At 37.1% G+C, this 14,478-nt stretch overlaps 1 protein-coding gene across 7 annotated transcripts in view; it reads right to left on the minus strand.

The window, feature by feature from the left end:
• SNTG1 (syntrophin gamma 1) overlaps positions 1–14,478 on the minus strand; it is a 340,195-nt gene that overhangs the window by 17,444 nt on the left and 308,273 nt on the right. The window contains exon 17 of one of the 7 annotated variants that reach the window (XM_050328333.1): positions 13,561–13,653. The exons of 5 other annotated variants lie outside the window; for them this stretch is intronic. In XM_050328333.1, coding sequence (XP_050184290.1) covers positions 13,561–13,653 — 93 coding nt within the window. Of the gene's footprint in view, positions 1–13,560; positions 13,654–14,478 lie in introns of those variants that run through there. One more of the 7 variants, XR_007630406.1, reaches the window with a different exon arrangement.

The following is a 14,478-nucleotide window of genomic DNA, read 5'->3' on the forward strand; positions in this document are numbered from 1 at the left end:
AGGACTAATCCCAGCTAAACTTCACTTCAACCATCAGGATAGCAAAACAAGCTCCTAGAACTGACAGTTTCTTTGCAGAGAAATATTCCCACATGAAAAAATTATGTGTTCCTTTTGAGTGATCTTCAATGAATTTCCCCCAAAGATGTCCACATGACGAAGGGTTCTTTTACCAAAAATAAGAGTAGGGAAATGTTGTGAGTTTTAAGTTATCAAGTCAGGAATGCAATCCTGGCTATTTCTTTGTTTTAGAGAATCTCTGAATAACAGTTCCTACATCCTGGTTTAACCTGGGAAAAACTGGTTCTCTCTAATAGACTCTGGATGCATCTCTACTCCAATATATCATTCTCTGTTAAAAGTGTAACAATCAGCTTAAACTACCTAAACTAGATGTTCAAATTCTAGATGGTAAAAACTGGGTAAATTAGTTAAGTGTATACCCAGTAAGACCCATTTAATTCATGTCTCCTATGAAAGAAGCTGAAGTGCTGCCCTGTGTAACCAGAGCTCCAACATTTTGCAGATACAGAAGATGTACAAGGTGATGCAGAATGCTGTGACTGCAGTCACCCTGCCCTCAGAGAGTCTTGGGGATGCTGGATTACTTCCTCTTGTGGTTTCCTCTGTTCTGAGCTTAGTTCTTTTCTTCTTTTCATTTTCATTACTGTAAAATGCATAAGCAGTGAACGGGGACCAGACCTATACTTTTTCAATGCCTACTTCATAGTGCCAAAGAAAGAAAGGAGAGATCAGACACACTCACCTAAGTACACAGTTTCACACAGATGTGCAACTACAGAAGTGACATAAACACATGAGACTTCACAGAGAGCTTCACACGTTGTTATCTTTCTATATCTATCTGTTCCTGTGGGCTGACTTCAGTCTCACAGTGCTCACTATGGTGACTGTTCTGAATTCTAATTTTAAATAGGAATAGGCACCCTCAGGAATATTGATCTACTTCACTGTCACTGTAGTGATTTCTTCATGTTTTTGAATATCACAGTTCCTTAGAACCATTTGTTGAATGCTTGCCTCAGTGAGATAGCATAGGTTGTTATAATATTGTACAAATATATTTATGTATATATATTGACTTCTAAGCATTAAGTACATTTGTAGAACTTGGGCTTTTTCAAAAATTGCCATACACTTAAATATGTGTCATATAAACTATTCCTAAATCAGTTTTCATGAATTATAAAATATAAACAGAAGAACTTACTGGTTTGAAGGTACAGTGTTACTGAGCTCAACACTCTATAATACATTCTGATAGGGCTTCTTTTAGCTGGTAAAAGCAGCCTAATCTCTTCAAGCACTTTCCTTTTATAATCCTCAGTAACTGCGCATAACACAGCACCAAGAAAATTTTACAGGACTATATATAGTATTTTTTAGGAAGCAATAAATTTTTGGATACCCTAAAATAGAATTGACAGGGGGACCAGGTGCCAATTCTTTCTAAAGCACGAAATGCAATGAAATTAAAAAAGGTTTTCTTGTAGATAGTGGCATCAGCTACTCATGAGGAGTCTGAAACACCTTTCAAGTCGAGGTACACAACCTTATGATGCCTTGATGTAAGACCAAGATGAGAACTCACAATGCACTATTTATTGCCTTGAAAAGTGAATTCTCATTCAATGAGTAAAAATAGGACTTGTGAAAACAGCAAGCAGTCCAATTCAGAAAGTGGGGACCAAGATAATAGCATATACTGAAAACACCACCTTCACAATTTCCATAGTCTCAGTGTGGTTGCAGAAAATCTGATGTAATTAATCCATATTTTGGGAAATGCAATGTAAGAAGATAATCTCTGAACAAATATGGTATGTAACATGCACAAAATTGAAAACAACCAATAAGATATAAATCCTTTACCCAGTTATTATTCATAAATTGCTTAGGTTGTGTTTTGCATTTTATATCATTTAATAAAATTAACTTCAAAGAATACCAGAATGCAGTGCAAACAAATAAACAGTGCAGACAAGCTGACAAATTAGATTTAAGACTTTTCTTGAGATGCTATTAAATTATTGTAATAAGAAATCATCAGAAAGAAAAATCCTCTATTCACTGAAATTAATAGGATTTTTTTCCTGTGATATATCTGGGACCAAAATTCTCCACCAGTACCTTTTAATGAGAAATATTTTATTTATAAGTAATCATCTAGGACTCATTTGTTCTAGTCTTTGCAATCAAATTACTGCCTATTATCTTCTGCTAGTGTTATTTTGCTATAATTACCCAAAGATGCTCTCTGCCTGCATATTTTTTTTTATTTGGGACATAAATGCAATACATAAATGACACATGGAAGAAAAGCTCTTGACTTCTATACCTGTAATACTTTGCTGATGTTTCCCACAGTCATACAAATGAAGAAAATTATTTTGCTTCTATTTTTAGCATTAGTGCTAAATCTAGAACACATATTCTGCAAGGGACCTTAGAGAATACCTTCCTATTCATATTATTTGTCAGTTTGCTACTCCTTCCCAAAATTCTGGCCTAAACCACACACAACTTTGATGAGATCGACATCAGGCAAGATCACTTGCCACCTAGATAATGGCATCAGAAATGTGGGATTATATATCATAATCAGTTTAGGCTATGACTGCAAATGTTAGTTATGGGTTTTCTTTTGGGTCAAGGAGTTATTTTATCCTGAACAGAATAAAAAGGTGACTGTATTTTTACTTACCAAGGAATATGTATAGAAATGTGAGTGTCTGACTAGTCCATGGCTCTGTGATAGCTATATGACTTAGGAAGGATATAGAGGGTATTTTGCACTGACATTAGGAAAGAAAAGCTGTATTTTGTCAACATAGGAATCTCCAATAAGAAGAGATTTAATTTTTGTTCTATGGTTTCAGTGATGAACTACCTTCAATATATTACTTAACAGTCTGGCCTCTTCTGTGTTGGGTTATGCACTGTGGACCAAACCTGTTCTTCCAGAAAGACTATTTACATTTGACAAACTTCGGCAATAGTGTTTGCACCACATACTATAGTGGTATCATTTCACCTGCCAGTAAATCCACATGAGGAAGGGCTGAGGTCACTTGGCTTGTTCAGTTGGAGAAGAGCAGACTGAGGGGAAACCTCACAGCAGTTTACAGATCCCTCACTAGGGAAGAGGAGAGGGCAGGCACCAGTCTCTTCTCTCTGGTGACCAATGACAGGACCCAAAGAAACAGCATGAAGCTGTATCAGGGAGGTTTAGGTTGGATATTAGGAAAAAGTTCTTCACACAGAGGCTGAGCCAGAGGCTGGCTCATCACTGGAACAGGCTCCCCAAGCAAGTGGTCACAGAACCAAGCCTGACAGAGTTCAAGAAGTGTTTAGACAGTGCTCTCAGGCACATGATGTGTTTCTTGAGACTGTCCTGTGCAGGGTCGGTAGTTGGACTTTGATGATTTTTGTGGATTCTTTCCAATTCAGGATACTCTATGACTCTGAAATACAGGTTTTCTTTATGCTTTTCATTGACATGAATCATACAGGTTTTATTACGTAATAGCAAAAGAAGTTAGGCTTTTGATAGGATACTTGGAAAAAAAATGAAAGAATCTGTCAGTGTTTTATAATGCTTAGAAAGCTACATCTCAGACCACCTGTAAATGATGGAGGAAACAAAGAAACCATCTTTATTAAGGAAAGGATGTCAGAGGTCTCTTTCTGAACTATAGTTTCATCATATCCCTTTGCTGTCTTTTCCTTTGCATCTTCAAAAAGCTGTAGCTGTATTTTTCCAACACTGCCTCCTTTTCCTTGATACTCTGACTGATTGAATTATTCTTCCTTTTAGGTTTTTAAGACAATTTTTATATTATATATATTAGAGAATTAGGCTAAACTTCAGTGGGCACCTTTCAAGCTAATGTTGTTTGTCTTCTGACTAAAACAAGCAAAACTCCTACAGGTCAAACTACATCAAGAGCAGATGCCTTGTAGGTCCTTGTTTTCAAAAATAAAAGTAATTGGGTCTTCAGGCACATGGGATACACCTTAATTTGTCTGTCTCACAGCTAATTGAGAAGGATTGCATTCTTGCAAAGTGGCACTTTGGCCAGACTTATAGCAGCAGAAGAGAACTGAGTAGGATTAAGATCTTGTTCTTGCTCAGTTCTACTGTGTTACCAATCTCTGGAGAGTGCCTTACTACAAAAGAATTATGGTCCAAGGCAATTTCCTTTGTCAACTGCTGCAGCTTTATAACTGTAAAGGGAAAGGCAGGGGAGGACACAGAGGATAAAGAACGAAAATGAGACAAAGGAAAAATGCATGAAAGTCAGCCCTTATAAAAATGTGTTCTTGTCCATTACTGAAATTGCATAGAATGTTAAAAGAGTACAGTTTATTCACTTGGTACTGACAGATGACCTACCACAAAACATAAAACTGTATGAACCATGCTTAATGGCTTATATTAATAGTAGCTATTTGTTCAGCATTTCAATTTCTGAGCATGGAAAAAGTACATTTTCACAAGAGTTACATCATTAAATCTCCATCTTGAAGTAACTCCAGTTTCCTTTTGCCTTCTCTATTACTGAACTTTGGGTATCAAGAGGGGTTTTGCATGCTGTTTTATTTCAATATCCTATATGTATATTAGTTGAATGAAGAGACAGACCTTAAGGTATGTATTCCAAGAAAACATGGATTTTTTTCCCAAAGAAATTCAGAGAACTACTGCTCTGTGAAATTTAGTAGTCTTTCAGCATGAAAAACAAATTAAATATATTTGCAATGCTGTTTATTGTTTACAGTGTATTCTCTTTTTTGATGAAGTGCACAAGGTTTCTGCAAGAGAACAGAGGACAGGTACACTGAGCTTTGTTGATATGAGCCTTGTTGGTCATTATGGAGCTTTTTGTTTCTTTGTTCTAGCACCACCATATAATTCAGCAGCACCTTAATTTATTTTCAGGTCCTACGAGGGATGGTTTTTTTTCTCTTCTGACAAAAATATATTTTTGACTGCTGGTTTAATGAGCAGTAAATGTGATGGAGTACAGTCATAGCACTTTGCACAGGTAGGTATATCGCAATGTATATTTACACAAACATATATATTATTCATAGAAGTTATGATGCAAACATGCATATTTTAGAAAAAAAAAAATGAATGTCAGTATGAACAGAAAGATACATAACATACATGTCTATGTATATTCATCCATACACTTTAAGTGTAGTAAATTTTTTTTTTTGTTAAAAATAAGTTATTAAATGCTACTTGAGTAAGTAGTTTCATACATTGGATCACTTTCAGAATAGTATTTAGATGAATTTTTGTACACATCTTGTTATTCTGTAAAATCTAGCATTCTCCATATTAATTCTTAAGGTGACTATATTAGCTGCAAAACCTTATTTATAAATACTTATCAGAATATATGTGTATGTCCATACCTAACATAAATTGCCCCCAAAAGAGTTATATTTGTTCATTAAAACATTGATGTCTGTATGCTAGCTAATGTTAGACAAATCTAGGACCTGAATTGCTGTGCTGTAATTGTGCAGGACTTGGGAAAAATGTTTTCTCAAGTAGAGATTGATACACAATGCTGCAAAAATGACCTAGGGTAAAATTCAGTTTATAACTTCTAAGGTCAAGTTGGATCAAACTAATGTTTTGCTTATTTTTAGAATTTTCATAGTTTAAAAACAAACAAACAAGGTAAGTTTTCTGTATTTCAAATAAAGTAAATGACACTACATTAAAGCTGGTGGACATTTTTATGAAGAAGTTCCCAGTGGAAGAGATGCTGTGGGGAAATTCCCTATTGATCAGATTTAAACTTCCACGTATGCCAACACAGGAAGCAGGAGCCTTTTGACACCAGTTATATAACTTTGATTTCTGGTCAGGGACACTCCCTGGGCAGATGGAGCTCGTTAACCCTGTAAAAAGGCAATCCATCTACGTCCGGAGGACCTCACTGCCACCGTCCAAGCTCGCTTGGCCCCGGCAGATGAACCTTAGGATTAAAGGGTGGGGTCAGTTCCGCGCACACTGTGTCTCACCTAAAAAATCCTATATATATATATATATATATATATATATATACACATATATATATAACTACTGCAAATGAAAGACTACATTACAGAAATAAACATAATCAAACATTTGCCAGTGTTTGCTTGGCCTCTATTTCACAGTTTTCTTTCATACCATACATTGTTATTAATAAAAAGAGATGACATCTTGCATGGGAGCCTTGGCTCTGGAAAATGATATAGAAGAGCAAGGGCACAAATATACTTGTTGCTATTTTTTTAAGGTTCAGGGAGAAAAATTATTTTGTGTCCAAAATTATATTTGGTATCTTACAAACTGTTTAACTAAATTAAGATATTATTTTCTGAAATGTTGGAAAGATCTAGTTTGTTCTCCTTTCAGGAAATTACAATGGCTTGTTATAAACAACAATAGTAATAGAGCAACATACCAAATACTCTAAATGACGAAGTACTGTTGACTTTAAGAGCTATCAGTCAGAAAATGAATAAGAGAAAGCAGGGACTATGCAGAAGAAACAGCTATGATTTATGTCAGTGCTGTTATAATCACATCACAGTACAGTTTTGTTCTGAATAACTCAGTTTAATACTTTGGGTACTCATATTTATCATCCATCTCTACAAACACAGAAACAATGTTTTTATCAAATTATGATGTGTTTGAGTTGAAACACATTTAGCACAGACGACAGTTTTTAACCACTAATTTTAACTTACATAGTTAAGTATTATATAAAAGATTAAATAATAAGCAAGGAAACAAGTCACACAGGGTTGCATGGCTTTTGTCTGGAAACCATAAAAATAATGAGAGTCACTACCCTCTACAGCTTGTTCAAGAAAACTGGTAGTGACTTTGGGGTTTAGAACATTTGTGAAATTTTTACTGCAACTTGTCATGTTGGACAAAACTTATTAACCTACTTGAAAAGTAAGAGAAAGAAGCAATTTAAATATTGTTGCTTACATAACTGGAATATTTGAAGAGCTAAATAACTGTTAAAATCATGAGTTAAAGAACTCGGCTTCCTTCACTTAGCTTATTAGTGATATGCACTTTTAAAGACATTTCACAGTCAATTCATTAGTGACTAAGAAAAAAAACTTAAAATACCATGAGCACAACGCTGAAGACACCACTGCAACAAAATATGACAAGGTTTCTCAGGTGTCCTCAGAAACTACTTTGCTTCAGAAACTAGTTTGTTTTATGAAGATCTTTGTGTTCTGGGAAAGCTGTAAGTGCCATAAATAAATAAATAAATAAATAAATAAATAAATAATGATAATAATAATAATAATGAAGGATTTAATGATATCCATTAAATTTTTTCTCCAAGTACTTGTTCAAGACTTTCTTTGAATTCATTAAAACATTTTGAATTTGCAGTGTTATTCTGTGAGAAGTGAGAAACATACTGAATGAACAGTGCAGTCTGACACCGAACTCTGAAGTCTATAGAATATGGCCTTGAGTTAAGCTCTACCCAAAAATAGTGTTTGAATTTAGTATGAGCAGTGCCATAACAACAGAAGTGAACATGTACAAGAGGAGGACTACTAAGATGATCAGAAGGCTGAAGCACCTCTCTTGTGAAGACAGGCTGGGAGATGTGGGGCTGTTCAGGATGGAGAAGAGAAGACTTTAGGGAGATCTTGTTGCTGCCTTTCAGCACTTAAAGGGGTTCAACACTTAAAAGATGAAATCATTTTCATCATATGAAAGATGGAGCAAGGGTTTTTACCAAGGCCTACAGTGACAGGACAAGGGACAATGCTTTTAAACTATAAGAGGGTAGAGTTTAGACTGGACATAAGGAAGACATTTTTTATTATGAGGGTGGTGAGTCAGTGGAACAGGCTGCCCCAAGAAGCTGTGGATACCCCATTGCTGGAAGTGAAAAGATGAGAGTTTTTACTATAGTAAAAGCTTTTACTTATAAAGAATTAAATGTAAGTATCTTTTTCATGAAAAGTATGAAATTTTAAATAATGTCTTTGTCTTTAACAGTAAGTATCTGAATTCATGGGACACTTATTAGGATTTGAGTACAGTCTGAACCTACAAATGTATATGTAAATCTTAATAAGATAAAGATAATTTCAAGAATCACGTCTTGTCAATATCACCTGGGGAGTCTTTCCTCTGTGCCTTTTGCATCTGGGCTTGTCTATCATGCATTGGCCTTTTTAGCCATCAGCAAGCTTGTAGCAAGCGTGGGTAGAGCCCTTCCCAAATCTTCATTCGAGAAACCTAGCCATGATGGTGATCATCATCATAGACAATTTAATTTAAATTTTATTCATGTTTTTCTTGTCCTGAAAACTTGTTTCCATTTTTCATTGTTTTCTCAGAATTTTCTTGGAAAATAGATTTTGATTTCCTGCTTCATATGAACTCTGTCATTATGTGAAGAAATAATACTTTTAGCCCTTGTGACTATATATGTCTAGTTTATGATTCAGTATATGTCAGATTAGCAATATTGTTGAAGAACATTCCAGCATAGACACAACTTACACCTGTCGACATCATACCAAAGATATCTGAGTAAATTTTTGGCTAAGAAAACTCCAGCTTTCATCTTTCCATAAAATGATGGAGACTGCGTAATACTTTTCCTGTTAGGCACTCATTAAAATGTTGTTGACACACTTAGAACAGATTTTAGACAAGTTTTCTCCCTGTGGCTTTTTTGGCAATTTTAACTCTAGCAGTCACTTGGCAAGAGATTATGTTGCTTTCTACTGTATTGTTTCTCTTCTAATGCAATTGCCATCCTCATCTCACACTTCCTAATGCCTAACATATTTATGTATTACATATATAAAATATTATTGAAGGGTGAGGAAAAGTTCACTTTTTTTTTTCACTGAGCCACTGTGTTTTAATTCTGTTGCACTGATTTTTTGTGTAATACTTTCTAAACTTATAGTCCCATTTCACTGATGAATCATTCAAGGCTATTTGCTTAACAAAAAGAAACACACATACACAAGTATTTGAATTTCAAATTTATGACTCTTTGTGCGAACAAACAACAAAAGAGAGTAGGAAGAATAAAAGGGTTCAGATTAGCAGAGTAATGTGGTGGGAAGGCTTGACTTAAAATAGAATAAAAGAGCATATTCTGGAGTCAAAAGGGCATTTTCAGCAATTGCTTGTGGCAATGTTGCAGCATCTCAAAGAAAACCAGGTACTGAAGAGAAGTGGAACTTAAAAGAATTTCACATTCTCACATAACAGCAGTGTCAAGTAGTAGCACTAAAGCTTGCTTAGATTTTAGTACTTGCCAGCAATTAGTGCAATTGTCAACATACTCAGGCTCTCAATGATTTTACTGAGATTTGGACTTGCAATAATATAATCTAGAAATTGATGCCATACTATTTACTGGGTAAAGCAAACTCTTTCATCATTTGTACTGAGCTTTTTTAAGGTTGATGGGAAAAGCTGATGGATGAGACGTACAGACTATGTGTCGCAGTTTTGCCCAGCTGGCCAGCCCCTGGGGCTGAGAATGGTTTTGTCTAGGTGAATTTCTGGATAAGAGGCCAATTAAAAACCTCAGTAACGCCTTTGCTAATTACATATTTTAAGAAAACGGAAGAGAAGAGTTGTGTCGCAGTTGAAATTAGGAGCGGTAGCCATGTAGAAGAGGCAGCGGGCCCGAGGAGGGCAAGGCCCCCTCCTCCCCTGGCCCTGGGCTGGGGGCAGGTGTAGCACTGAAACCTCCCTTCTCTCTTGTAAGAGAGTGAAGAAAAAAAAGTTTAAAAGACTAACTACTTGGACAGAAACCGCGGCAGAAGAAATTCCAGCAAAGAGATAACGGAGTGTCCAAGGTCAAAGCTGGCAACCAGGAAAGAGAAGGAAAGTTCGAAGGGGGGAGAGCTGCTGTTTTTCTCCCTTTTCGCTCTCCCTCCCTTCAGCAGGGATACTGAATTAAAAAAAAGTATGAGTATTTATTATTAACAAACTAAAACTAAAGAATTATATTTACAACAATTCTACTTAAGTAAAAGGTATTATGTATTTACAGAAGATATTTCTCCCCCCACTTCCCTTTATATCAGTCCAAGGAGGAGAAGCAGTCCTTTTCTGTTCTTGGAATTCCAGCTCTCTCTCTCTCTCTAGTAACTCTGCAGCACTTTCGTCGCAGTCTTTACCCTGCCACCTGTAGAAGTTTGTTGGGGTGAAGAGACCCCCATGCGGCTCACAGAGGAACTTGTGGATGCACCAGAGATTTGTGACTTTAACAGAGAGAAAGCCTTATGCTGGAGTAAAAGCGGCTCAGATGAGGCAGAGTCCTGTTAAAGACTTTGTGACCCTCGAAGGGGACGATGCTTATGCTGGAGCGAGACGGCTCAGATAAGCTTGGGATCTCAGTGAGAGATCCGTGCTGCTGCTGTTGAAGATTTATGACCCTGACGGGTATTAGAACCTACGCTGGAACACAAAACGGTTCGGGTAGGGATATTTGGGATCCATGTGTGGGATCCATGCTGCTGGTGCTAGAGAGAACCTACGCTGGAGCAGAAAATGGCTCAGGTGGGATATTGGGATCCGAGTAAGGGATCCAGACTGGACCCATGCCGAGAAGTCAATCAAGGACTGTTCTCCCATGGGGAGGGACCTCCATAGGGAAACAGGGGTGAACTCTTAAATCATTATCTCCTGTAACCCTGTGGAAGAAGATCCATAGTAAGCAAGTGTCCCCTTGCAAGTCTATGGAAGGAGACCCTTCAGGACCTGGGTAACCCTCAGCCTTCGGTTTTAACCCAGGAGGGGGGTAGGCCCAGCCCTGGAGGCCAACACAAAATGAGAGAGAGATAAAGAAGTTCCAACTGCGACGAAAGTGCTGCAGAGTTACTAGGAGAGAGAGAGAGCTGGAATTCCAAGAACAGAAAAGGACTGCTTCTCCTCCTTGGACTGATATAAAGGGAAGTGGGGGGAGAAATATCTTCTGTAAATACATAATACCTTTTACTTAAGTAGAATTGTTGTAAATATAATTCTTTAGTTTTAGTTTGTTAATAATAAATACTCATACTTTTTTTAATTCAGTCTCTTTTTGTCTGCATAAACCTTCTCTCAACTAATAGTAATTGTATGTGGGGGTATAAAAGTAAATTGAGCCAGGGCAAAACCACGACATTTTTTGGTGGAGAATGCGGGCAAAGACTGCCCAGAAAGGCAGTGACTGAATCAAACCCCAACATTTTTAGTGCCTCATGTGAGGAATTGGCCATAATAATTTTGAAGTAACTGAAAGAAAAGTCTGCAGACAAAAGTAGACTGACCATGTGTACTGCGGTTGTAGTAGAAAGAGAATAATAGAATTAAAATATTATAGTGATGTTGTTTTAAGTTTTAATAGAGTAATTTTTAGTTATAGTTTGTCTATTTATAATTATATGTTTATTGTAGAATTTAAAATTTCTTAAAATGTAATTCGCAAAGGCGAAGGGGGGAAATTGTCGTGGTTTTGCCCACCAGCTCATCCCTGGGGCTGAGGATGGTTTTGTCCAGGTGATTTCCGGACAAAAAACCAATCAAAAAGTTCAGTGACGCCTTTGCTAATTACATCTTTAAGAAAACGGAAGAGAAGGTTGTGGCGCAGTTGAAATTAGGAGCAGCAGCCATGTAGAAGAGTAGCGGGCCCGAGGAGGGCCAAGGCCCCCTCCTCCCCGGCTTGGGCTGGGGAGGGGGGCAGGTGCAACACTGAAGCCTCCCTTCTCTCTTGTGAGAGAGTGAAGAAAAAAAAAGTTTAAAAGACGAACTGCTTAGACGAGAAACCGCTGCAGAAGAATTCCAGCCATGAGATAACAGGACTTTCAAGGTCGAAGCTGGCAGCTGAAGCTGCAACAGGAGAGAGAAGAAAAGTTCGAAGGGGGAGAGCTGCTTTTTCTCCTTTTCGCTCTCCCTCCCTTCAGCAGGGTAAAGACTGAAAAATAAAACCCTGCCACCTGTAGAAGTTTGTTGGGGTGAAGAGACCCCCATGCAGCTCACAGAGGAGCTTGTGGATGCACCAGAGATTTGTGACTTTAACAGAGAGAAAGCCTTATGCTGGAGTAAAAGCGGCTCAGATGAGGCAGAGTCCTGTTAAAGACTTTGTGACCCTCGAAGGGATCGATGCTTATGCTGGAGCGAGACGGCTCAGATAAGCTTGGGATCTCAGTGAGAGATCCATGCTGCTGCTGTTGAAGATTTATGACCCTGACGGGTATTAGAACCTACGCTGGAACACAAAACGGTTCAGGTAGGGATGTTGGGATCCATGTGTGGGATCCATGCTGCTGGTGCTAGAGAGAACCTACGCTGGAGCAGAAAATGGCTCAGGTGGGATATTGGGATCCGAGTAAGGGATCCAGACTGGACCCATGCCGAGAAGTCAATCAAGGACTGTTCTCCCATGGGGAGGGACCTCCATAGGGAAACAGGGGTGAACTCTTAAACCATTATCCCCTGTAACCCTGTGGAAGAAGATCCATAGTAAGCAAGTGTCCCCTTACAAGTCTATGGAAGGAGACCCTTCAGGACCTGGGTAACCCTCAGCCTTCGGTTTTAACCCAGGAGGGGGGTAAGCCCAGCCCTGGAGGCCAACACAAAATGAGAGAGAGATAAAGAAGTTCCAACTGCGACGAAAGTGCTGCAGAGTTACTAGAGAGAGAGAGAGAGCTGGAATTCCAAGAACAGAGAAGGACTGCTTCTCCTCCTTGGACTGATATAAAGGGAAGTGGGGGGAGAAATATCTTCTGTAAATACATAATACCTTTTACTTAAGTAGAATTGTTGTAAATATAATTCTTTAGTTTTAGTTTGTTAATAATAAATACTCATACTTTTTTTTAATTCAGTCTCTTTTTGTCTGCATAAACCTTCTCTCAACTGATAGTAATTGTATGTGGGGGTGTAAAAGTAAATTGAGCCAGGGCAAAACCACGACAGGGGTATAAAAGCAAATTGACCCAGAACAAAACCACGACACTATTTTGATTTATCCTTTTACAGACACCTGAACAAAAACATCTAAAACAGAAACTGGGAATTGCTATAATAGCATACACTACCACTCATGAAGTAAGAGAATGGAAGGCTATTTTCAAAACTCATAGATCAGCTTGAAACCAAGATTATTTCTTCTCAAAACCATGGACATATCAGCAAAAGAAACATCAAACTCAATCAGTGTGGGCTTTCATGTGAAATTAAAGAATCAAGATCTGATGCTTGTTTCAGATTGATATTGGTATTGATTTTTCAATGACAAGCACATAAAGAACACAACTTCTCACATAATTAGAAATCAGTCCTGAATTTAAACTAAAGCATGAGAAATCTGACAAGTGATGATCTGTTTCTAAGAAAAAGAGGAGGACATTTTTAGGATACTACTTTTAAGGATACTGCTTTTAAGGATACTACTTATCTCAAAATATTAGGAAAAACAAGGAATAATAATAGTGTTATAGAAATGAGTCTTAAAAGTTTACCTTTGTGGCAGCATCAAAACAAACAAAGCCCATGCTAAAGTCAATGGTAAGTCCCATAAGATGACTCTCCAAAACACACGCATACGTCTTGCACTGCAAAAGAAAAACCAGAGAAGGTAGTCACCACAGAATGCATTTCTTAAAAGACTTTCTAGAACTACTATTTCTGTTTCTTTATTCTAATGTTTATGTTTCTCAAAATTATTATCAGAAAAGAGTAACTTGTGTGCAAATATATCAATTTATTGCCACTGTATTTCAAATCAAAGAATTTTTGTCACTGATGAAGTTGTCTAAGTAATGTGAAAAGAGGCTTTCCTTCCATTAGGGAAAAATGAAACTGAACAGAATCAACTCCACAGCTTATCAATGACAATTGCTAAAAGCAGTTTTATTATTCTCAAACCTTCTTATTGGTTTTTCATACCCGGTAACTTTTAACATTACACATATTCTTTTAGCTTTCTAGGAAAAAAATAAATCATATGAAAATATCTCTGTGATATGCTGGTTCTTGTGGTTCTGTGTTGTCCCAAATCTCAGTGAAAAAGGTAGTATTTCATACAATTTAGCAACTTATGTAATCATATGAAATACCTTTTTGCTTCAGCTAGTGGACCAATATATCTCAAATATTTCTATGATAAACCTTGAAATCCTGAAAGACTTTCTCATTCCACAATTTCTAAATAAATGCATCTATTTATTTCCATAACATCACACTTCAACACATGCCATGAGACATTTATTAAAATAATTTTCAGGATCAAAACTATAGCTGTGCTTGGAGGCTGACTTCAGGTTCAAAATGACAGACTTGTATTTTTCATCACAAAATATGTAAAAAAAAAAAAAAGCATTTCCAAATCTGATGCAAGTTCTTTAAAGAAAACATTCTTATTTTATAGATATTTTAGC

Source organism: Myiozetetes cayanensis, unplaced genomic scaffold (genome assembly GCF_022539395.1).
Source record: "Myiozetetes cayanensis isolate MyiCay16 unplaced genomic scaffold, myiCay2020 scf1, whole genome shotgun sequence".
Classification (NCBI taxonomy): domain Eukaryota; kingdom Metazoa; phylum Chordata; class Aves; order Passeriformes; family Tyrannidae; genus Myiozetetes; species Myiozetetes cayanensis.